Raw genomic sequence first — 24,259 nt, 5'->3', positions numbered from 1 at the left:
CGGCGCAGAGAAGAATAGCCTTTCTTAAGACAATTCCTATGTGATAGGCAGAAAAAAATTCAGTTTTAATGATAGAATCCCTTTAAAGGTAATCTGAAATAGACCAATAAACCGCAAAGAATATAGCAACAAATAAAAAAAGGACACTCACTTGAATTAGTTTATAAGATAACTGCTTTGTGGGTGTCATAAGATGGTCCCCAAACGCTAACGTAGTAGGCGAAGGGCTGTTCTGTCGAACCTATAGCAAAATGAAAATTAAGAAAACACATACCAGTATTATTTGGAAGAAGTGTAAAGGAAAGACCATACAGATAAAGCACACGAATAAGATAAGATAAAAAAATCCTTTAATAGTCCCACAGTGGGGAAATTTCAGAAATACCCCATTAACGGGCAACTTTTGTGTTTCCTGCAAAGGGCAAATCTGTCAATTATACTGTAATAGCATTTTTATGAATGACCTTTGCCGAACAGGGCCAAGTTTTTTTTTTATTTTTTTATTTTAAGAAGTTAAAGAGGGTAATTTGGGCCCCCATCAATACTGGAGTACACCAAGGGATGATCATAGAGAAATATCTGACTTGATATTCTACTTTATTAATCCCATCAGTGTCGTATGTGAACAATGTTGTATCCGCCACATCTGCCATTTATGGTGTACAGCGGCGGTGGTAATGAAGGACAAGGGTCATGTGACGTTTCAGATACCCACTCCATAATATCAATGGAATCCTAGAATAACGCAGAGAATATTTCTGATGACGGAGCTAAACATCTCATAGTACATACAATGCTAAAACTCACAGAAGATGAAGGTGTGGAATGTGAGTGGGAATTCTGAGGAGACCGTATTGAAGGAGGTAGGCCTCTAACTGGACTGGAACCATTCCCAGCTTGATACTGAAAAACACAAGGCAAGGTTAAAGGAATATACCGATGACAAGTGCATATGCAATGTATCTGGAGGTAAAGCAGTAGATTTCCCAATACATGTCAATACCGCCATGTTATACAGTTATATCTAACTTACATCAAAATAGTCGCTGATCTTGTGACCTCGGTTACCGCTGTTCTTTCCTATGAAAGAGAAAGTAAAAAAGCATTGGTGACAACCTCAAGTATAGGATTAAGTCAGCCATACAACTACGGGTCTATACATAGAATTAGGTCAACCATAAAGCTATAGGTAGTATGTAGTAAAAGACGAAAATCCAGCAAATCCTTCTTGAATATAATCTTGTTTTTTTTTTTTTATTAATTCCAAAAAACTTTAAAATGCAGCATAATTCACAGACGAGGCTGGCATATAAAAAAAAAGGTAGTAGAAAGCAGCTTATTCCATTCTTAATGATTCCAATACTTATAGGCGTTTCACTACAGATCCAACTCAGGTCTTTTCAGACAGTTTGGATAAATTACCGTATATACACGAGTATAAGCCGACCCGAGTATAAGCCGCCCCCCTAATTTTACCACAAAAAACTGGGAAAACTTATTGACTCGAGTATAAGCCGAGGGGGGAGGGGGAGGGAATGCAGCAGCTACTGGAAAATTTCAAAAATTAAAATGGTTGAAGTTTTTGGGTACAGTAGGTGCTGGGGAAGGGGAGGGGGGTGTTTTGGTTGTCTGTCTGCCCCTTCCCTGAGCTTGAGGACTGGTTTTTTTTTTCCCCCACGTGGAATTCAGCCTGGCTGAATATAGGGGATCTGCAGTGCTCCTATTAACCCCTTCCCGACAGAACAGGAGCACTGCAGATCCCCTATACTCAGTAGACCGGGCACTGTCAGACACAGGGATACCTAATGTGTATAATGTATTTCACAGTAACTTTCTACTTTTATATGTATTCTAGGGAAAGGAGGGATTTACAACTTTTATTTTTTTATTATATTTTTTTAAAGCTTCTTTTTTTTCCCACTATTTTATGGGAGATTCTATACATTACTATTGCTTAATTTTTCCTTACTGTGCACCAACATGAGTGTCGGACCGCGCCACATTTTTTATGGGAATCAAGCTTTTCTTATGTTATGCAACCAGGATGTCAATGCATTTTAATAAGATAATAAAGATAAGGGTTTTAATGAATGTATATCATTGTTTTCACACTTGTATTTCTATATAGGGTGTTCGTTGCAGTATCCAGTTTTGATAAATGGAGAAATTAACTATAAATCGCTCATATCATTCTGTCCTATATTCATGGTGTTTCCATGATAGTGCCGAATATTTGTCTAGTTTTCTTGATTTGTTTTTATTGTACATTGTGTGTATGTAGGAGTGTTTCTAATTACCATACTATTAGGCATCAATGATTTCAGCTGTCTTGTCACTCGATACTTGCCTATATATGAACACTTCATTGGCAGTATGAGTTAGCTATTCCTCTCGAAACGCGTCAGCTACTGACCAAATCCACTACCTTTTTTCATATACCATCCTTGTCTGTGAATTACGCTGCATTTTAAAGTTTTTTGCAATTAATAAAAAAAAACAAGATTTTATTCAAGAAGGATTCGCTGGATTTTCCTCTTTTACTACATACTACCAATGTGTTAACACGTTCCCAGCCGGTGGAATGATGAATCTGTGCAGTTAATCCTTGGAAAAGTAAGTGCTCCGTTTGTAATCTTGGTTTTTTGAAAGACATTTGACTATTGCTGAAAATAATTCGGGGTGGCTGTGTTTTTTCTTTTTCTTCTTTCCTATATAAAGCTATAGGACCAAATTAAGTCCTCCATAGAGCTATAAGTCCACACATACCACAGTCATTAAGAAAGCTATAGGTTCATACATGTAAACTATGTCACCCATGGAGCTCAAGGTGCATACATATAATCCATAAAGCTATAGGTCTATACATCCGTCCGCTGCCGATCGATTAATTTACGATTTTCTAACTACTAGAGCCTTACCGTGACTTGTTAAAAGGAAAAACTTAATGAAGAATCTCCTTGTCCCTCAATACAAGCGCCTGTTTGGTCTAGGCTTGTTCCCAATTGTACCTAGTATTATTACTCTGGTTCATTTCTCCACTTGATTATTCCTATTAATATGGTACAGTGAATTACTTGATCTAAGACCCTGGTGCACCCACTACTCATAAAGGATGTATTACAGCACTGTGGAATATGTTGGCTCTATATTACCAAGAAAAATGAAATAATAGTAAATAATTATATAGATAAAATATGTCTAATTATGTCATAAAGCCAAACAAATATGGTACATACACCCAATACACAATTCTATATCACCTACTTCTCTTCACAGACATAGAGGTATAGTACATGATACAAGTCTGCACTAGGGAGAACTATGAAGTTTTAAGATGGTTGTCGGCTTTATCTATATGGTAGCTACAGATGGGTGTGGTAGGGTCGCCTCGGTCAGCGGTCATGTTCAAGGTCAGTGGTGAAACCTTTTCACGACAAGGGAGCGGTGCTAAGCTGGTAATAAGTATATATTAATAAGATATATGGATGCTTCCAAGCCATTAGTTAAATAGACAGTATGTGGTTGGAGTATACAGCTACAAGGGGGCGCGGTTTTATAGCGTAATGATGTCTGAGTCTCTTCCGCCCCCAATACGGGATTCAGTTTTGCTCCAGTGTCAAAGAGCAAGATAAGACCTGCTCTACAACATTTGGTCCATGGAATACGATTGTAAATCTGCCATATGCACTAATTCCTTAGCACATACTCCAGACATAACACTTAGACCAGATGTGAACACAGCCTTATACAAAAATTTCTGCATAAAACTCTGGACCTATTCAGGTTAAAGGGTTTGTCCAAAATTGTACAGTGATGACGTATCCTTAGGTGACCTGACTCTCTGCAGTAACAGATGTCAGGGCAAAGAAGGATCAGACAAGTTGGATTTTAAAACAAATTTGTCGCCAATTTGTAATCTATTTATTGAAACCAGATACTGAGATTATCACTTTTTTTTTCTAATCTGTTTTTAATTTTCTGCTTATAGATTTGCTTTATTCTGTACAGGATTATGGGAGCGGCCATCTTGCTTGAGTTTCTCCTGTGATAGACTTTACAGCATAGTCACAGCCATAGTTTATAAACAACTTAGGGCGGGGTCACACCTGCGCCCGATTTCAGCTTTCAGTTTCCATCTTCTGCCGACAGGAGACAGAAACCGGGCGGATCGTGTCCGCCCGTGAGCGTTTTGTGGTTTCCGCAGCGAAACCGTTTTTTTTTTTTTTTTTAAACCAAAGTCCTGCATGTCCGACTTTGTGTCCGGTTAAAAAAAAACAAAAACAGTAACGCCGCGGAAACCATAAAACGCTCACGGGCGGACACTTTGCAATCCATTCAAATGAATGGGTTTTAAAAATGACGACTGCCGGTTTCTGTCTCCTGTCCAGTTTCTTGGGCAGAAGATGGAAACTGAAAGCGGAGACCGGGGTGCAGATGTGAACCCGCCCTTAGTGAGGTCTATGGAAGAGTTTCTTAGATCTGGTCTAAGAGGAGGGGAGGGGGTAGATAACCTGTGACACCATCTAATGCGAGTAGTGGATATAAGGATGGAGCACTATGGGTGTTATCTATAGAGGTGTTAACCTCCATTGTAATTCCACCTGTCTTGCTTGTGATGTGAATTAGGCAACTGCTGCAAAAAAAACCCCAAAACTTCAGAGGGGGCCTGAGTGAAAATCGCCAGATATGGTACTTTTTCTGTTTTTTTTTGTTTTTTTTTTAAAGGGGCTATCCAGTTTCTACAACTGATGTTCTATCATTAGTATTGGCCATCAATATTACATCTGTTTGGGGTCTATTCCTCCACAGATCACCTATACCATGACAGTGCAGGTCCTAGTATAGCATATATCCAGGGAGCCAGGGGTCTTCCGCAGATCGAACATTGATGACCTATCCTAATGACAGGCCATCAATTGTAGAAACTTGATCATTCCTTTAAATACAGATAGTGACATGAAAAACGCAAAAACTTATCTAAAATTCTTTAAAAAATGAAACCTAAAAACTTGGTTTATAAAATAGGTCATTTTTTTGGTGATACAATCCCTTTAAACTGTCCAATACCTTGTTCTTACGGGAATAATCTGCTGCCATACACGGCCGAGCCAAGGGGAGACGAATAGCTGCGAGTCAGACAAGAGTTGGGCTGACAGCTATTTAAGGAGTTTGGCCACCTTAAGGCAAAGGCCCTTATGCACATAGATCCAGATATTAGACGTTACATATTGCAGCTTTTTTTAATACCTGCAGAAGTGTCAGTGCGTTACACGTGGGAATAAAACCTGCTGCTACCAGGCTGTAATACAAAAGCTTCCCAGTACTGGTCAATGGATCTGAGACAAAGACGCCGGTAGCTATGGGATGATTAGACAGGATCTCACCTACACGGTGTCACCGTGATCAGACAAGAGCAGAAATGCTGCAGGCAGCGGAATTAAATAATGAGCGAAGACCTGAGGAGAGTTTGTAAAATAAATTGGATCCACATCTATTTTTAATGCTGTTAAATGGCGTCCAAACCAGAGACGCTCAATACCTATATCCTGGTCTTCATCTCCGAATTAACGCGTTCGTATAATATATCAATTAGGAAGTGAAGTAAAAGCATTTTGTGTCTCATTTGATGGTGGGGAATTACCCTCTCCGTAGGGGGCACCTTAATTCACTTACACAACCTAGTAATGTAGAAGATTAGCCCTGGGGTTGGAGGCACTCTACATAAATTATCAGGTAATTGCGATTAATGGACTCGCTTAGGTTAAGCAGCTGGAGTGATCATACAACACAGCGGGGCCGGCCGAGGTCCACATGGCAGGTCTACTAACCAGACTAAAGACTGGCCTACAAATCGAGTCCATTCCAATGGCAGCCTATGGATGTAGCGCAACCTTCAATGAACAGTAGTTTCTGAAAAATTAGGGATACCCTTTTGGAAGATATGGAAAATATATGCTGGATGGGATTACCCCAGAATGTAAGGTTACGTGCACATTTGGCAACCACCCCCCCCATCCCCCCGGCCGTAACCATCCATAGATTTGTACTGAGGGGACTCAGCAGTAAGGTACGTCCCCATTGACAGTACAAGGCTATGGACAGTACTGTCAGGGAAGGAGGATTCCTCACAGCCCAGCTAGATTGTCAAGAACGCCCTTCGGACAGTGGGCAGAGATCAGCGCTGAAACTAATGGCACCGATATCTCCAGCCCCAGGACACCTAAAACCACATGTGCATGAGAACATGAAAGATCCTTTAACAGATTCTAAATCATGAAATTTTACTATTTTTTTTATGGCCTGACATTTGTTTCATATTCTCATATTGACTGCACTTGACTATATTTATTAATAACATTCTTTTACTCTCAAATGTATCACAGGATCGGCAGTAAAAGCCCATGTTGGTTTACGCGTTTCGAACATTTCAAGTGCTCTTACTCACAGCACTAATAATACTTGGCTATGACTCCGGTAAGTGCGCTTCAAGTATTCCAACATATAAGCAAACATGGTCTTTTACAACTCCGCCTGTGATGCACTGTTATATTTGGGAATAAAGCTTGAGCACTCCTATTCCCAGGTCTTCTATAGGGCTAACGGTTTGATATCACTTTACTGGAGCGGAGGATTTTTTTATGTTTTTCATTATTTCCGTTTGATATAGGCCTGAAACATTTGTATAACATTTTTTGGTTGATGAACCTATACAATGGGCAACCACAATCAAGCATACTGCACTATATATGTTTTATATCACAAGACAGCCTATGTATATCGGAGGCCACTTTATGGCACAGACCTTCCCTATGACAAAACTATTGGCACCCCCGAACGAACTTTAAACTGGGCATAGTTAACTGGGCAGGACATGGCTGACCTCTTAAGCCGGGTTCACACGGAGTATTTTGGTTCGTAATGTGGAGCGTAGACGCCGCGGGAGCTTTTGCGGGCCGTGTACGCTCCCATTATTTTCAAAAGCTCCCGCGGCGTCTATGTACCACATTACAAGCCAAAATACTCTGTGTGAACCCGGCCTTAACAAAACAATTAAAAGGGTTTTTACTACAAAAGCAGGTTAACCCTCTTCAATAGGATCCAGTGGGAATCCGAGCACGCGGAACCACACTGATAAAGAGAATGTCTCCCATTCTGAATGAATAACTTAGCAATGTAAGATCAAACAATCTGAGCTTAAAGGGGATGTGCTATTATGGACACTAATACACAGGACATGGAATAAGTATCCAAATGGTGCAGTCCCCCAGTCAACATGAGGACGGGGGGCCGAAAGTCCCCCAAAAGCCACCTCGTGAATGAAATGTCAGTGTGCTTGTGTGACCAGCAGTGCCTGCAGCCCCATAGAAGTGAATGCATAGCTGGTCGCGCAAATGCACTGGTGCTTCATTCACAAGGAGGCTTTGGGGGGGGGGGGGGGGGTTAGGGACCCCAGCAATTGGTCACTTATACGGATAGGGGATATATGTCCATAACAAGACAACCCCTGCAAAAGGAAAAATGGGTAGCTTTATAAAAACTGTCTAATAGAGAGAAGGCCTTTATTGTCCATAGTAACCAATCACAGCTCAGCTTTCATTTCATACACTGCTCCTGGAATATGAAAGCTGTGCAGGGATTGGCTGGTACGGGAAACAAAGACATTTTTTCTTTTTTGGCAGATTCATAAATCCCTTTCATTTTTAAGAGTCACAACAGACAGACTACATTAGGATATTCCATTAAATAGAATATATTCTGCCATATAATTAAATCCCTTTCATTACCCAGATTAAACATTTACATTACCTTGACTGCTTTCATTCTGATTCTCAGCTTTCCGCTTCCTCCCCCTTGAAGAGTCTGGCTGTTTCTTCTCTGGAGTCTAAAACACATGATCAAATGAAAAGAAAGAATCAATCATTCACAATTAATTCTCCTAAACTGGAAGCTTAATACAGGCTTGCGGATATTTCACAAGGAAGAAACCAAGGCTTAGGGTGTATGCACACAGTGCAGTTACGCTGCAGTTTTTACCATGCAGTATTGAGATACGATGAGTGGTGCCCGGCGCAAAACAACTGCACCGTGTGACTATATACCCTATATAGGGAGCATTCACACAGCGCAGATTGGGAAAAATTGTCGTTTTGTGTTTTTTTGGAACAGCTTTTGATTTTACAGCTGAAACATTTTAAATAAATATATCTCACCTGTAAATTTAAGAAATTGCAATAAAGACTACATCAAAATTGTCCTCCGCAGACTGTAACGTGTGAATGCGGCCTTAAACAAATCATATCACCACCAAGACAGGTTGTCCCTTAGATTAGAGGACATGAATAAGGTAACAAAATTTGTGCCTAAAGGGGTGTACGTACCCAAAAACGGAGTTTTGATACTGATGACCATCAATTTGCAATATATGGCGGCCTGACATCTGGATCCTGCACAGATCAGCTGTTCCGGCAGCCTACAAGCACTAGAAGCTGGTGCGAGGATACGAAGCTCGTACAGGCTACTCTTGTATAAGTAATATGAGCAGCACCACAATTCTTTTTTTTTTATTTATTTTTTATGTAGATTGTAGGGATCACAATGTACATTTCTTTTTCCTATCGGTATGTCTTTGTAGAATGGGAGGAAATCCATGCAAATACGGGGAGAACATACAAACTCCTTGCAGATGTTGTTCCTGGCGGGATTTGAAACCAGGACTCCAGCTCTGCAAGGCTGCAGTGCTAACTAGAGATGAGCGAGTACTATTCGAAATGGCTGTTTCGAATAGCACGCACCCATAGGGATGAATGGACGCAGCCGGCACGCAGGGGGTTAAGCAGCCAGCCGCTGGCAAATTCTGCGTGCCGGATGCTTCCATTCATTCCTATGGGTGCGTGCTATTCGAAATGGCCATTTCGAATAGTACTCGCTCATCTTTAGTGCTAACCACTAAGCCACCGTGTTTCCCCCCGAGCAGCACCATAATTCTGCCGGGATCAATGATATGCATTGTAAGGGCTGCTGTGCCGCTGCTATTACTTGAAGAGGAGCAGTGTGTACGCGCTCTTTATCCACTAGAGCATCTTCTGGAACCTGGAAGCTGCCAGAACAGCTGATCTGTGCGGGGTACGCGTGACCTCCATGAATCACATACTGTGGATAAATCATCAGTATGAGGGGCCACACGGAGGCTCAGTGGTTAGCACTGCAGCTTTGCAGCACTGGAGTCCTGGGTTCGAATCCCGCCAGGAACAACATCTGCAAGGAGTTTGTATGTTCTCCCCGTGTTTGCGTGGATTTCCTCCCATTCTACAAAAACATACTCCTAGAAAAAAAAATGTACATTGTGCTTCTTATATAGGGCTCACAATCTACATAAAAAATAAAAATAAATCATCAGTATGAAAAATCCATTTCGGGCCAGAAAACCAGTGCAACACACAGTGCCAATTAGGGCGCCAATTAAAAAAAAAGTGTCCAGGCCTTGCACTGGTCCCTAATCCAAAGCCTCTGTGTACTGCCCCACAGCAGATACTGGTGCCCTGCCCTCAGGATAGGTCATCAATATCTAAGTATCAGTGGGGTCCGACACCTGGTATCTTTAATGATCACATGTTCTCTGTTGTCACTGGATGATGTCCCCTGTATAGTTCCAGGAGCAGCTGATCGGCGGTGGTGTCGGGTGTCAGACCACCCCACGATCAGATATAAAATGCCACAGATGTCCATACAGTCTATACTGAAAAAAATAACCCTTAAAATAACAGAGAATAAAAAGAAGGATCCATCCCTACCTAAGCACATACAGTAGGCTTATGAGATGGGTGCCAATAATACATCTACACCATTACACATCCATTTTCTACATTTCAGACTATTTATTCTCTCTTGTATAAGATTTCATTGTGGAATTCTAAGGCTCTGTTCACTTTCGCATTAGATTTTTTTCCATCAGCTTTCTGAAGGTCAGAATAGTATAGACTGATGCGCTATTCTAGCTAGTAAATAGAAAAATGGATAGATGCCAAAAAACGTCATGGACCCTTTATAAGTCAAAGAAAGTAGAAAAAAAAAATCCTGATCTTAACTTATAAAACCGATCCTAATGGATTATCAAGGATCTGTCATATTGTGAACAGAGCTCAAGTCTGTTGCATTAACCAAGTCCCTAAGTGAGTAACTCTCTGTTAACCAGCCTTCACCAAGGGCTGCTTTACGCTTCATATCCTATATTTTGTGGCCATATACAGCGACCTTATATCGTCTATTCTGTATACACATAATCAGTGGGATCCAGACAGGTGCACGGTAATAGACAGCGTGAGCCTATATATGGGTAACCTAGGATTAGAAAGTACTGGCTCTTTAAAACGCCCCCTCATTCTGAAATCTGATGCATGAATGGCAGCCGTCACAGACTCGGGCGAAACGTGATTGGAATCTATAAATACGCAGAATAAAAATTAGAAGTGACAAGATTGTGTTATGAGCACTTACTAACATTCTTCTCATTCCAGGAAAAGGAAGATGAACAAAGGCTAAGTATAATACATGCGAGCGTCAGGGAAGGCACAGTCCCCCGCACACGGTAAACATACCTCTGACTCTTTGTCGCTTAAAGAACCCAGGCTGCCAAAGCTGTGGTTGGAGCTTTCATTGTTTGTTGAGGCCTGTTGAGTATACACAGGTAGGCAAAATAAACAACGTGAGCAAGGTACACAACATACTAAAAAAAGAGACAATGTCACATCACGTACGTAGGAAATAATGGGCAGAAAATAGGAGAAACCACCAAAAACAAGCGTGCTTTGTCATAGTTGCGATACCCACCATCTTCGTAGGAACTATACAATGTCTCCACTGTCAATTTACACATAGAACAATAAATACACAGAATGGATGACAAAAAAAAAATCAATATGCAGTCAAAATTGTTACTGAGAAACCATTGTGAACATTTCTTTTTTTCTTGGGATTAGGGTATGTACACATGGGGCAGATTTGATGCAGAATTTTGCGCTCTTCTAAATGCACCTGCTACAGAAACATCCCCATTTACATTTAGGTAACCAATTCTTACTTGTCTGCTACTAGGCCTCTAATGGACGGAAATCTGTTCACCTACAACATCACTACCCGTCTGAAAAAAAGTGACCCGTGTCGGCCTTATGCCAGGTGGGCACTGAAACCAGAAGAAGACACTGACTGTTCCTCAATAAGGATGAGCGATGTGGACAGACAACCTCACGTTCGTGTCTTTGACTATATTGGGAGTATTCCCTGGTGCGCACCGCTGACAGAAGCCTCCAGTGTTTACCACTGAGAGACTATGGACCCATTGGTAGAATACATGAGGGAATACTCCGAACATATACCTCAGGCGTAGCCGTAAATGAGATGTGAAAAGGGATTTACCTGTGTTTTAGTTAAAGGGGTTGACCAAGAGAAGAAAGGCTCAGTGATATGCCATCGCTGCTCCACCACTGATGCTCTGGTGTTCCCCTGCCAGCTTTGATTAGGAGCAATGGCATGCCATAGCTACACATTACTGTAGTCAGGCATTGGCATCAGTGGTGACCCAGACAAGGAATCACATCCTATCTTCAGATTTTGCCCAATACTCCCATAGATACGAATGGGAGGCTGGAAAACAAACTCCATTTGAACATGTCCTTGCATAGACTAGTTCACCTAAACATAAAAGGAAAGCCAAACATGATCTTTTAATCATGAAGATAAGCTCAGCCCCACTCTGGTCACCAATATCATTTCCCTGGAAGATCCCTTTAATGGAAACAATGAAATATCCATCAGGGAATCTGAATAACGGAGAGGTGGCCCCACTAAAACAGCGGTTACACATGGAACCCAGTGGATGCCATCAGCTATAATGGGGGCTGTTGGTGTTCATAGCTTTGAAACCAGAAGTCCTCCGCCGATTTTTGGAGTCTCCAGCACAGATGTGAACGTAGCCTTAAAAGGGCTAGCATAATCTTTTTTTTTTTTTTGCAAGACGATGTCCCGAGTCTTTCTCTTAGTCAGTTGATCAACCTCAGCAGTTACATACAGCGGGGACTTCTGCCAAAAAAAAGGCCCTAGAGCAGCATGACCGGACCTCAGTGGGAGAAACCGGAGCACCAAAGACTGGAGAGAATGATTTTTTTAAATTTTTTACCTTCCTTGCAAAAAAATGGGTTATCCTGGAACACTTTAAGCAGGTTTATCAAAGAATAGGACACTTCTCCACCAATGTCCATATTACACATGTATTAGTGATTAATAATCTGAATTTAGAGCATCGCAGGTCCGGATGATACCGCTAGATTAGACCTGCGGACAGGATGGGATTTGCAGCTGTAGTACAGTGCGTATAACATGGACGGCTGGATGTTTCCAGCCTTAAGGAAAGTAGAGGAGCACTGAGCACAATAAACGCATTTCCCTTTAAGTCCTGGTGTAGTCTGCCGCTTCACGAGGAAACCACAAATACTCCCAGACTGCTAATATGCTCCCCGTCCAGGCCGCATTCATAGGAATCAGCGCTCAACAATTGCTTCTGTTTTGTGTTCATTACAACATGAAACCTCTACTGACACCTAAAACCTGGCAACATCCACTGTTTACAAGGCACAAAGAAGGAAGCGATGCATCTTCCAGCAGCGCTGGTTACTAATGAGACAACAGATTGTTCCCGTTCAGCCATCTTGTGGTTTTACATGCCTTTGCTCTCAATGGATCCTGCACTGACTACATCCCAAATTAATTAGAGAGCATTGAGGGATTAATGAGAAACGTTCGGCAGAGGGACAACAAAAGGGTTAACGCGAGTCACGACCTCAAGCGATTCGAGAAACTTGTGCTCGGAGTATCAGACTTGGGGCGAAGCTCTTGTGACTTTTCCCTGCCGCATGATATAAATTACCGTGAAAGTGGAACAAAGGGATCAGCAGCCGGCCATCTCACCCGCATGGACTCATCAATGGAGATGACCAGTTGGCGCCTTCTCTTAGATTGTGATTTATTCTAGATGACCTGAAGGACATCGCCCCATGACCAGCCTCCAATATCCATGACTACCCAAAACCGGGTAGGCAATCACATCCCGTGGTCACCTATATAATTTTATACTTAAAAGTTAAAAAAAAAAAAAAAATTATACAAAAAAAAAAAAAAAAAGTAATAAAAATTTCATGGAAAGAATTATTTGTACGGACCCTCTGCACCAACTTTACAGGCAGTCCATGAATGCGGGGATGGCTGACAACACACCTAACAATATTTTTTCTGCTTTCTAGAAAAAAATAAATTAAAAATGTATAATATATTTTAGGGAACCCATCACACTGAAAATACTGTCCAGTGTGTGGACACCATGTTATAGACCAAGGCAAGCGGCAGACTGAGATCTAGTTTCTTTTTGCAAAAGATTGAGCATAACTTGTTAATGGAAACTCCTGGTCGGTAGGCTTAGAAGTCCAGTGGGCGGGACCAATCAGTGATCCACAGCTATCCATGTAAGCTCAGATCTGTGAGCGTCCTAGACTGCAACTGCTAAGGCCAGGGCTGTGGAGTTGGTAGGCCAGAGAACCAACTCCAACTCCAGTTATGGCCAGTCAGAAGGAGTAATGATCCTCTAAGGCTACGTTCACACCCGAGTCTATAATTGGAGGCTTTTGTCCGGCAGTTTCAGGTTAAAATATTGGACCCTCAACTGATTCCATTATAATTAATTCTGTCCGTCGGTTTCTATAAGTCACAGCTGTTGTCCTCCTATTCATTGTCAGGACATGAGCAATGGACGGGCCAACGCTAGTGTGAACCTTGTCAAATTCATTACAAAGTCACTGACTGAATTCCAATGAAGTAAAAATGCAACAGATTATGCATCTAATTAATAACGTTCTACGCTTTCTACTACTGATGGCCTATCCTTTGGTTTACAGGGGACTGATACCCGGGAACCCCCGCAGATCAGCTACACAAAGACAATGTGGCTCTCGGTAATGTTTACACAGACACCAAAACCTGTCACCACAGTCTGTATCATGAGTGAGCATCACGGCACCCGGCATTCAAACAATATAGAGGGCTGTGCTGTCTCAGTACAGCTGATCTGTAGGGGGGCCTGGATGTCTGCTAACTCTGTGCTTACGGGATTCATTGCCAAATATGCAACAGTGAGCACCCACTTATGGAGTACCAATACAGGCATATACTCCGGTAGCAGAGGGGCTAGGGTGTGAGGGCTACCTGTGTTGCCCCTGCTTGGTTTTGCAGTGAGATGAGAAATCCTATTGCTGAGTAGAGGGTCTGCACTTCCCACACTGGTTGCAGCTGTTTTAGTAAGAGGCTTTTATAGCCTGGCTGAGTGATTAAGAGGCGCCTTTGGAAAGTTGCTCTCCTTGTTTGGTGCTACTGGCTTGGCACATCTTTAACTACGGATGTAAATCAATTGGGGCCTCTCTAGGCCGAGACACATCGAGGAAAAATACAGAAGCAATAGCGCTGACGAATCAATCCTGAAATACTATCCTGTAGAGCATGCTGGGTAATTTGGGGAAATAATGCCAGTATAAGGCTCCGTGCACACTGCATTCAACCCTTAGATTTAGCATTTACACCATGAAAAGCTCCTGATGTATATCCCCATAACATATCTATAGGGCTCCATTCACAAGACAGACGCCAAGAGCGGTCTTTTGCCCATTGCCATGAAGGAGTCTTGGGATGACCCAGAAATCTTTGACCGTGCGACTAGAGTTGCAGCCATAGTTGCCGACCAATGTGGATCACATCAAGTAAAGGGCACGCGTTATTCATTTTGGAACTCGACAGAACCCCTCTGTGTGCAATATTCTTTGATTATATAATATGAAATCTAATATACATGTATACTGTATTCTGCTGGCACACGCAGTTGGTATCTCCCCCCCCCCCCATGCTCCACTCAGTCCTGTGTATGAATAGAACTAAACATGGCGTCTGTCATGTGACCCTCACACATGCAGTCACCCTCCTCATCCTCATGTGACTCTCGACATTCAGGGAGCAGCAGTGTTACATCATCACATCCATTCATTATACTATAACATTAATGCCCGGCTCTAGCTCATGTTATAAAATAAACTGTATAAAGCTGGCACTAGCTCCAGGTGATGTTGGCATTTTGTCAATAAAGTTACCGGTTGAACAGGTATTCCAGTCAAAGCAAGTTACCTCCTTTTCAGAGGATAGAGAGAACCTTGCTGATCGGTAGGGGTCTGAATATTGGGGCCTCCACCGATCAAGAGAAAAAAATGACGTTCCAATTTAAATAAATGGAGTGGCCCGTATTGTCAGTCCTGCAGTTCCATTCAAAAGTAGGGTGCACAGCGCCCCAGTTCTCGTGATCAGTGGGGGTCATAATGTTTGGACCCCTACTGATCAGCAAGTTACGCCCTAACCTATGGACAGGTGGAAGAATAAGAGATGCGGTAATAATGCTATATATACACTGACAGATGAAATGTTGTAGTAATACTGTATATAAAATACCATTATGAGATGCTGTAGTAATACACTGACAATATGATGGTATACAGTAGTAGTACTATACATGCACTGACTGATTATATGATGAGATGCTATATTATTCAATGACAGGTATGATAAGTTGCTTTAGCAATACTGTATATACACTGACATGCATATGATGAGATGCTGTAGTAATAATGTGTATACACTGACATACATATGATGAGATGCTGTAGTAACAATGTGTATACACTGACATACATATGATGAGATGCTGTAGCAATACTGTGTATACACTGACATACATATGATGAGATGCTGTAGTAATACTGTGTATACACTGACATACATATGATGAGATGCTGTAGTAATACTGTATATACACTGACATATGATGAGATGCTGTAGTAATACTGTATATACACTGACATACATATGATGAGATGCTGTAGTAATAATGTGTATACACTGACATACATATGATGAGATGCTGTAGTAATACTGTGTATACACTGACATACATATGATGAGATGTAGTAATACTGTATATACACTGACAAACATATGATGAGATGCTGTAGTAATACTGTATATGCGCTGACATACATATGATGAGATGCTGTAGTAATACTATATATACACTGACATACATATGATGAGATGCTGTAGTAATACTGTGTATACACCGACATACATATGAGATGCTATAGTAATACTGTATATACACTGACATACATATGATGAGATGCTGTAGCAATACTGTATATACACTGACATACATATGATGAGATGCTGTAGTAATACTGTATATACACTGACATACATATGATGAGATGCTGTAGTAATACTGTATATACACTGACATACATATGATGAGATGCTGTAGCAATACTGTATATACACTGACATACATATGATGAGATGCTATAGTAATACTGTATATACACTGACATACATATGATGAGATGCTGTAGTAATACTGTGTATACACTGACATACATATGATGAGATGCTGTAGTAATACTGTGTATATGCTGACATACATTTGATGAGATGCTGTAGTAATACTGTGTATACACTGACATACATATGAGATGCTGTAGTAATACTGTATATACAATGACATACATATGAGATGCTGTAGTAATACTGTGTATACACTGACATACATATGAGATGCTGTAGTAATACTGTGTATACACTGACATACATATGAGATGCTGTAGTAATACTGTGTATACACTGACATACATATGAGATGCTGTAGTAATACTGCATATATACTGACATACATATGATGAGATGCTGTAGTAATACTGTATATACGCTGACATACATATGATGAAATGCTGTAGTAATACTGTGTAAACGCTCACAGATGATATCATGAGATACTGTAGTAATACTGTAAATCTTCTGAACTACTATTCACACACGAGATACCACAGCAGTAGTAACTGAATACCAGGGGGTACAGGACTGACACATCTTTCCTCCTTTTTGTGAGATGCAAGTCTATAGACAAGTCTATGGGCTGTACTATTATATTCTAATCAGGGGTCTACTATATGGGTGGAAAAACCCACTACAGATTACTCACAAAAGAAAAACAGGAGAAGATCTGTCCCATGTGGATGCACCCCAAAAAGGTTTTACTCTTTTTCAACAGAAGTCATTCTATTATGCGTAGGCTAACCTTGCTGAGATGGAAATGTAATGTGATAATAGAAACAGACTTTCCCAATGTGCATTAGGGGCCTCATTGAAAAATTCTGTCATTTTTTGGGAAAATCAGTGCATCATGTAGTGCTATTGGTCCAGTATAATGGCCAACACCATGATAGAGACCCAACGGATCCAATGATAGTCAAATGAGGTTCATCAGGCACAGCTGAGGTCGGTCTACTTTAAAGGGGTTGTCTGCAAGTAGTAATTAACTTACCTGGTCCCTGGGATCTCTTATGGTGGACCCAGGGGGTTCTGGTAACGTCAGCACAAGTAATTAATTACCTGTAAGATTAGGGGAGAAGGGGGTGGTATGCTGCTTTGGATCACATGACACAGGGGTCGAGAGGTTACTGGTACCCTGGGGTCCATCAGACGTGATCTCAGGAAAATGAATTACTACACCCCGGACAACCCCTTAAATCTACCTGGACAAACAAAGTTCACAAAAACTCTGTGAACTTACCCCAAGGGTTTTGGTTCACAAACACAGAGTGCAATGCAGAAAATAGGTGACATATCATCATTCACGTGTGCGGGTAAAACAATTATTATGCTGTGACATCAGTGCAAATGTAACCATGTTGTAAACCTGCAGCACTAACAAGGTTGCACCTTGTTTCCTCGTAGGGTAACATTGTTTCACGTTAGCCTAAATAGCTGATAGTATGATACAGTGCGGGGTGTACACAATGACCCTCATGTACTACAAAGTGCATTCATTTCTTCCATATATGAGGTTGTAGTTGGTTCAATATCAAGTTTTCTTGAGAAAGACTCCCTAGAACGCAATGCGGGATGCCTTGTGTCTTTTGTTTATTTTTATATAAATTCTAGGAAATGGGGTGACATGAAATTCTATTTTATTTTCTCAAAGCTTTTTTTGCAGTCTATGGTAAAATCCTTGTGTTTGATCAGAGTCCCTCAGGTTGTTGTCACATCTGACCGCAACAACTGAAGAGTTAAGACCCCGGAGACATGGAAAAGACACCAGATATGCAGATGTCAGCAAGTGCAATCAAAAGTCTCATGTGAATTGATTCATAAGAAAAGCATACGACTGTCTGTATGTATATGTATGACCCCTCTAGAGACATTATTGCCCCCTCTGATGATGATGATCTCTAAAACATGAACAGAAGAATCAAAAGCGTCTGCATACGCTAAAGAAGACGTCTTGCTACAACATAAAGACCATGCATGTGGTTAAAGGAATCAAAGTCAATAACGGTGGATCGCATAAAATGAGCTTAAATAAGATGAGACGGTTGAGCTGAATGTATGGGGAGGGGGGGGGAACAGCTGTCACCCGAAAGAGGTCAGCTGATGGTTATCTTATGTGTATGGTCAGCTTTGGACAGATGATATCTGTTGATACACCTGTTACATGCTACACTTGGCATATATGCAAGTGAATCGCCTGGCACTTACTTTAATGTATCCACGGGACTCCAGTCATCTGACGGAAGCCTCTATCAGACTGGCACAAATCAGACGGACTGTATTTTCCTATTTATTAAATCACATACAGCACAGTATACATTTCTTGTTTGATAGTAACAGCCAATGGGCAACGTAGAGAACTGTACATCTATAGCATGCCATACGTCAAGTCATCCAATGGTGGCAAATAGGCAGATTTTCCTAACCTACTGTATACCTCCAATGCAGCCACCGAGATTAGGGCCCAGTTTCTTTCATTCACAAAACAGGCGCATTCCCTGACTTGGTCTGACAGAAGATAAGATCCAGAGAACTAAATGAAAGGATTAGATTTAGGAATATCAGTCCTTGAAAGTATAGGAGACCCTCGGATTTGTGAAGTTCTGCTGAATATTTTAGCGCTCTTAAATAAAATTATTATAGGGTATGATCCAACAACAAATTAGACGTATTTGCTACAGGATCCATGGTAGAAATTCAAGGCCGACATCCAAATTCCTGGTGTGGATGTGGAGTCTGATGCGCTACGGATGTGTACAAAGATTAGCCCAATTCCATAGAGCTAACATGTCTGCTTTCCATGCAGAATACAAGAAATTTAAGGGGGTTTCTACCTTTTCAAAGCTGAACCCTGTCCTTAAGACTTTTTAAAGTTCGGCAGGGCTCTAACTGTTGTGAACCCTGGAAATAAGTGGTTTCCAGGAAAACATGGTGTCCGGCATTATTTACGTGCTCACTCACACTCATAGGCTTGAATGGCTTTGACACCTATAACCACATAACTGCGAAAAGCACAGCGAGTAAGAAGTGCGACACCCTGCATGTAAACAACGCTGGAATCCGTGTATAATCTGCAAAGTTCCCTATAGTTAGACCTCCCCACCTACCTCAAATTGATGGACCATCTTAAAGATAGGTCATCAACTATTAAGAGGTGGACAACCCCTTTAAGTAGCATGGTACTTATTCTGAAGCATTTATTTCCACTTTGCAGACTCCGATATGCAGGAATTATTATTTTTTTTTAGGTTTACATGAGCATAGTTGCAAAAAATCCATTCACCTGCAATGAATGTGGACTTAAAGGGATTGTCCAGGATTATAAAATGCAGGCCAAAGGGAAGGACTAGTAAATATAATGCATTCATACTTGTCTGCATTCTCCTTTCCATTGCTTTAGCCAAGGCTACTGCATTTTTTGTGCAGCAGTGATGTCACGTAGGAGCACTGCAGTCAGTCACTGCTCTTAGTAGTATATAGCTGACAGGGGTCAATGGCTGCCATGCACCTATATCCATGTCACCACTGTATACCATAAGAGCAAAGAATGTAATGGTCGGCCCAATGCAGGTAAGTAAGAAAGCAATTGCTGCGTGCATTTAACTTTAGCATTGCAAAAATCCCTGTAACAGATGTCAGCAATAAATCTGCATTGCATCAAACATTGAAGGTGTGAACAGACCACTAATGTCATGTTTAGAAATTTCCCTAAACACAGATACTGGACATTTACCTTCCGAAAATACATATATAAAGCGTCCAGGCTGACTACAGAGGGTCCACGCCCCAATAATGCATGTGATGGGTAGCGGAGGGAGTTAAGGCAAAGCTTCACCTTTGGAGCTGCATTAAACAATATATTCGGCTGTTGAATATATAGCAATTCCCTAAGGTCGCCATGTGAACCACTCCCTGCTCCCCGCTGCGGGAACAATCACGATTATTATCCTTTAGAGCTGCAAAAAAAAAAAAAAAAAATCTCAAACTTACCTGATCTTACACTGCAGAGCTAGAAATATAGTACAGGAAGTTTAAGTTTGTATTCACACATAACTTTTTTTTTTTATAGAAATCTCAAGACTAAAACAATCAGTTCCATTCATCTGAGGGGTCATTTCCCTTAACTGGCACAGACTTCAGCAAAATGAATGGAACTGTTGTCAAAATTGTTGCATCAAATCTGCCACATGTAAACTCCTCCTAAAAAAAAAAGTTTTGGTGCATTAAAAAGTACCGCAGACTGCAGCATGGACCACAGACTGCAGCATGGAGGGCATGATACTTTCTACACCATGCCGGTGGATTCAGGTATTGCTAGAAATAACAGGTAACAATAAAAGTGAATGTTCACACAGCTTATTTTTCAGGGAAAAAAAAAAAATTAAAAAACCAGGTGCAGTATCCAGGGCAGGAAATCCAGCCTGAGCCCAGATACCTGCTATGGATTAGCAGGTTAGTTTGAATGGGGCTAATTGGGTATGTAGCTGCTCGCCACAGTATTGGGGCAATTTCTGCACTGAAACTGCACCATGCTGATTTTCGTCCCCGCACTGCATGCAAGAAAATCTGCACCATCTGAACTGTGCCATGATTTTCTAGTTAGACACAATGAGACTAGGTTCACATCTGCGCTGAGATCTCCATCATTCGGGTCAACCGGAGAGCTCGAACAATAGTAAGTCCAAACACCAAAACAGCAGTTACCCGCAGACGCTGTTTTTTTATACTGAAACCTGCAAAGAGAAAAGTCTGCCATAAGGACTTATTTCTCCGCTGATTTCTGTGGCTCCGCAGAGGTGAACTTGGCCTGACAGGCATAAAGTGGTTGTCCAGGGAATGTAATTTACACTACTAGCATTTGTTTCCCATAGCTGGATTTACTATAGTCTACCCTCCTCGACAATACAGGTAATTTACCTGTAAGGTTACATGCACACGACCTATGCATATAGTCGAGCCATGATTAAACAGAACATGGATGACATCTGGGTGCCACTACGGCCCTATTCTCTGATGTCAGTGAGCCCGGGCTGCAAAACGGACAGGAATGGGATCTGTCTCGAGTTTTGCCCCAGGGACGCGGCCCAAAACACAGACCTGAGAAAATACATAGGGCCGTAGAAATTAATGGTTCAGTGTGCTAGCCTTGAAAAACACAGCTAGCCCACTGACAAAGTATAGTGGTGTGCATGAGGCCTGAGGTAAATTACAGTCCCAGGACAACCCTATATTTTGAGTTTCCTGCACAGTTTTGAGGTGCTAAAGCTGTGCAGAAAAAAGCCATATGACCATACTCTACAAAGGCCATTTACAAAATTCCAGATGACAATCTTCAAAATCGTTCTTCATGTGTGCAGAATGAAAAAACCGCCACCTTGTCAACTCAGACAATATTCACGGTTATGTGGCAATCCCCCAATCTGCAATGGTAGACAGTGTTTATTTCGCTTACTTTTGCCCCAACGCTACAACTACCGGTGCTTCCAGTGCTGCCGCTGACGCCCCCAGTGAATCTGGCCTCTAGCAATTCCTGCCGTCTTGGGTCCAAACTGTGGAGTTCATCCATGACACCTATATTGCAAAAAAATAAAAATATGTATTAATCCACTATAAACCAAACTTAACGTTTGCAGCACATAATTGGTAACCACCCTATAAAAACATTCGTATACATTGAAGCAAATTTTTTGTTAACAGAACCCATCAAGATGGTAAAAGTAAAGCTCAACATGTTATTATTAGGACGGTAACACTAAGGCTCTGTTCACATTTGCGTTAGATGTTCTGTTCTGACATTCCAGAAAAAACAGGAACAAAATAGTGCAGCACGCCGTACTAGTTTCACTAGTAATTGACTGATGATATCCAGTCAGTGAGTCCGTCAGGTGCCATTGGTGTCCGTCATATGACAGATCCGGCCATGCTGTTTTTTTTCCTATTTCTTAAAATGGAAGTGAAAAATGTGAACATAGCCTAAGGGAGGAAAGAGTAAACATTAGGACACAGTACAAGGTGCATGCAAGGCCAGGAGACAGCCCGCACTGCCCCTGACATAATAACAATTGTAAGTCCATTTACATACAAACAATTCCTGCAGGTGTCATTGGTGGGGGGGACACATTTGCCTTGGGGGTTCTCACCTTAGTTAATGACACTGCAATGAGCACAGGCCCCAAAGCTGAAAATTTTTAAATGCATGCAAAAAAAAATTTTCAAATACAAATTTGAATATTTGCAGACCACTTTTGCAATGTTGCTCGTATCACGTGATCACATCAGTTTAGACATTTCTGATAAATGGCTCCTCCAAAAAAAATGCATCAAAATCCGTGGCATCCTTTGCAGCAGCGCGGAGCAGTCCGTCCGTCTAAGAGCGGCCAATGGTCAGAGGCGGTCAGGGCGCAGGTCTAGGGTCAGATCTGACGCCTGCGCTGACATATGTAATGCTTGTTGGTGCATGCATGCAGAATGCAATCCTCTGGTCACTGGCTACTTGCCCTTTAAGCATGGCCTACACTGCTGCTCTGGGTGCAGGTCACAGTCAATGTTAAATATTTGCCCATCCACAGCAGGGGAGGCAGAGCAATGTATGCTGGGCCCCAGGCTCAGGCCTCTCGTATTTACAGCACGTAATACACTGCACGAAGCATTTCCATCTTGCAAAAAGTGTCAAATGCAAACTTCAGACTTCCCTACTAGTCACTTACACAGGAGATCACATCACCCACCGTTCAGATCGCTGCCTGCCAGCCACAAGAGCATATGGGCGCCCAATACTACATACACACGGCGCTTATTCCCTGCCGGTACTCAACGGGTACTGAGTACCGGCACCTTTAGGGGGGGGGGGGAGACACACTCACCATACGGGACCGCGCATGCGCCGGAAAAGTCTCGCGTCGCCACCAATTCCTGGTGACGCGAGAATTCCCCGCGCATGCGCCGCCCCCCCTCTCTCCATCACTGTTGGTATCTCCTGTAAGGCGTGCGCGGCGACAAGTGAGTGAAGTCTGCGCGTCCACGCTCTGTCAGTCAGGAGGATTTTTTTCTTTACCGTATTTGGCTCTTTATCAGAATGCAGACAGGAAGTGACAACATGCGGTACTGCAGGCGGCACAGCACTGGTGTGCACACACAGGTAGAGGGAAACTTTATCAACTTCACGAGTTCTACAGGTTTATAGACATGTAGGATGGATGGATGGATAGATAGATAGATAGATAGATAGATAGATAGATAGATAGATAGATAGATAGATAGATAGATGATAGATATGATAGATAGATTAGATAGGAGATAGATCAAGGGTAGGGAACCTTTGGCTCTCCAGCTGCTGTGAAACTACAACTCCCAACATGCTCCATTTACTTCCATGGGGATTCCAAGAACAGCAGAGCCAGTATGCATGCTGGGAGTTGTAGTTTTGCAACAGCTGGAGTGCCGTACGTTCCCTACCCCTGAGATAGATAGATATGATAGATAGATAGATTAGATAGGAGATAGATAGATAGATAGATAGATAGATAGATAGATAGATAGATAGATAGATAGATAGGAGATAGATAGATAGATAGGAGATAGATAGATAGATTAGATAGGAGATAGATAGGAGATAGATAGACTTTATTATATAGAGTTTTATATATTTAAATAGATATCGATAGATTTAGATATTTCTATATATTTATAGAAATATTTGTATATATGTTAATTTTTATATATGTATATACACATATAGATATATAGATAGATACATACATGGATGGAGAGAGAGAGATAGGAGATAGATGATTAGATAGAT

The 24,259-nt window shown here is 41.6% G+C and overlaps 1 protein-coding gene across 2 annotated transcripts in view; it reads right to left on the bottom strand.

Annotated features, from left to right (window-relative positions):
• TLK1 (tousled like kinase 1) overlaps positions 1-23,302 on the bottom strand; it is a 48,054-nt gene extending 24,752 nt beyond the window's left edge. Inside the window, exons 1-7 of one of the 2 annotated variants that reach the window (XM_075284177.1) lie at positions 23,166-23,302; positions 21,911-22,029; positions 10,596-10,667; positions 7,807-7,882; positions 1,034-1,080; positions 808-903; positions 152-241 (exon numbers count right to left, since the gene is read on the bottom strand). In XM_075284177.1, coding sequence (XP_075140278.1) covers positions 152-241; positions 808-903; positions 1,034-1,080; positions 7,807-7,882; positions 10,596-10,667; positions 21,911-22,024 — 495 coding nt within the window. In that variant the 5' untranslated portion in view covers positions 22,025-22,029; positions 23,166-23,302. The remainder of the gene's footprint in view (positions 1-151; positions 242-807; positions 904-1,033; positions 1,081-7,806; positions 7,883-10,595; positions 10,668-21,910; positions 22,030-23,165) is intronic. The other variant, XM_075284176.1, reaches the window with a different exon arrangement.
• Positions 23,303-24,259: the final 957 nt, after the last annotated feature.

This window comes from Leptodactylus fuscus, chromosome 8 (assembly GCF_031893055.1).
Source record: "Leptodactylus fuscus isolate aLepFus1 chromosome 8, aLepFus1.hap2, whole genome shotgun sequence".
Taxonomy (NCBI): Eukaryota; Metazoa; Chordata; class Amphibia; order Anura; family Leptodactylidae; genus Leptodactylus; species Leptodactylus fuscus.
This window is presented reverse-complemented; position numbering and strand designations above follow the sequence as displayed.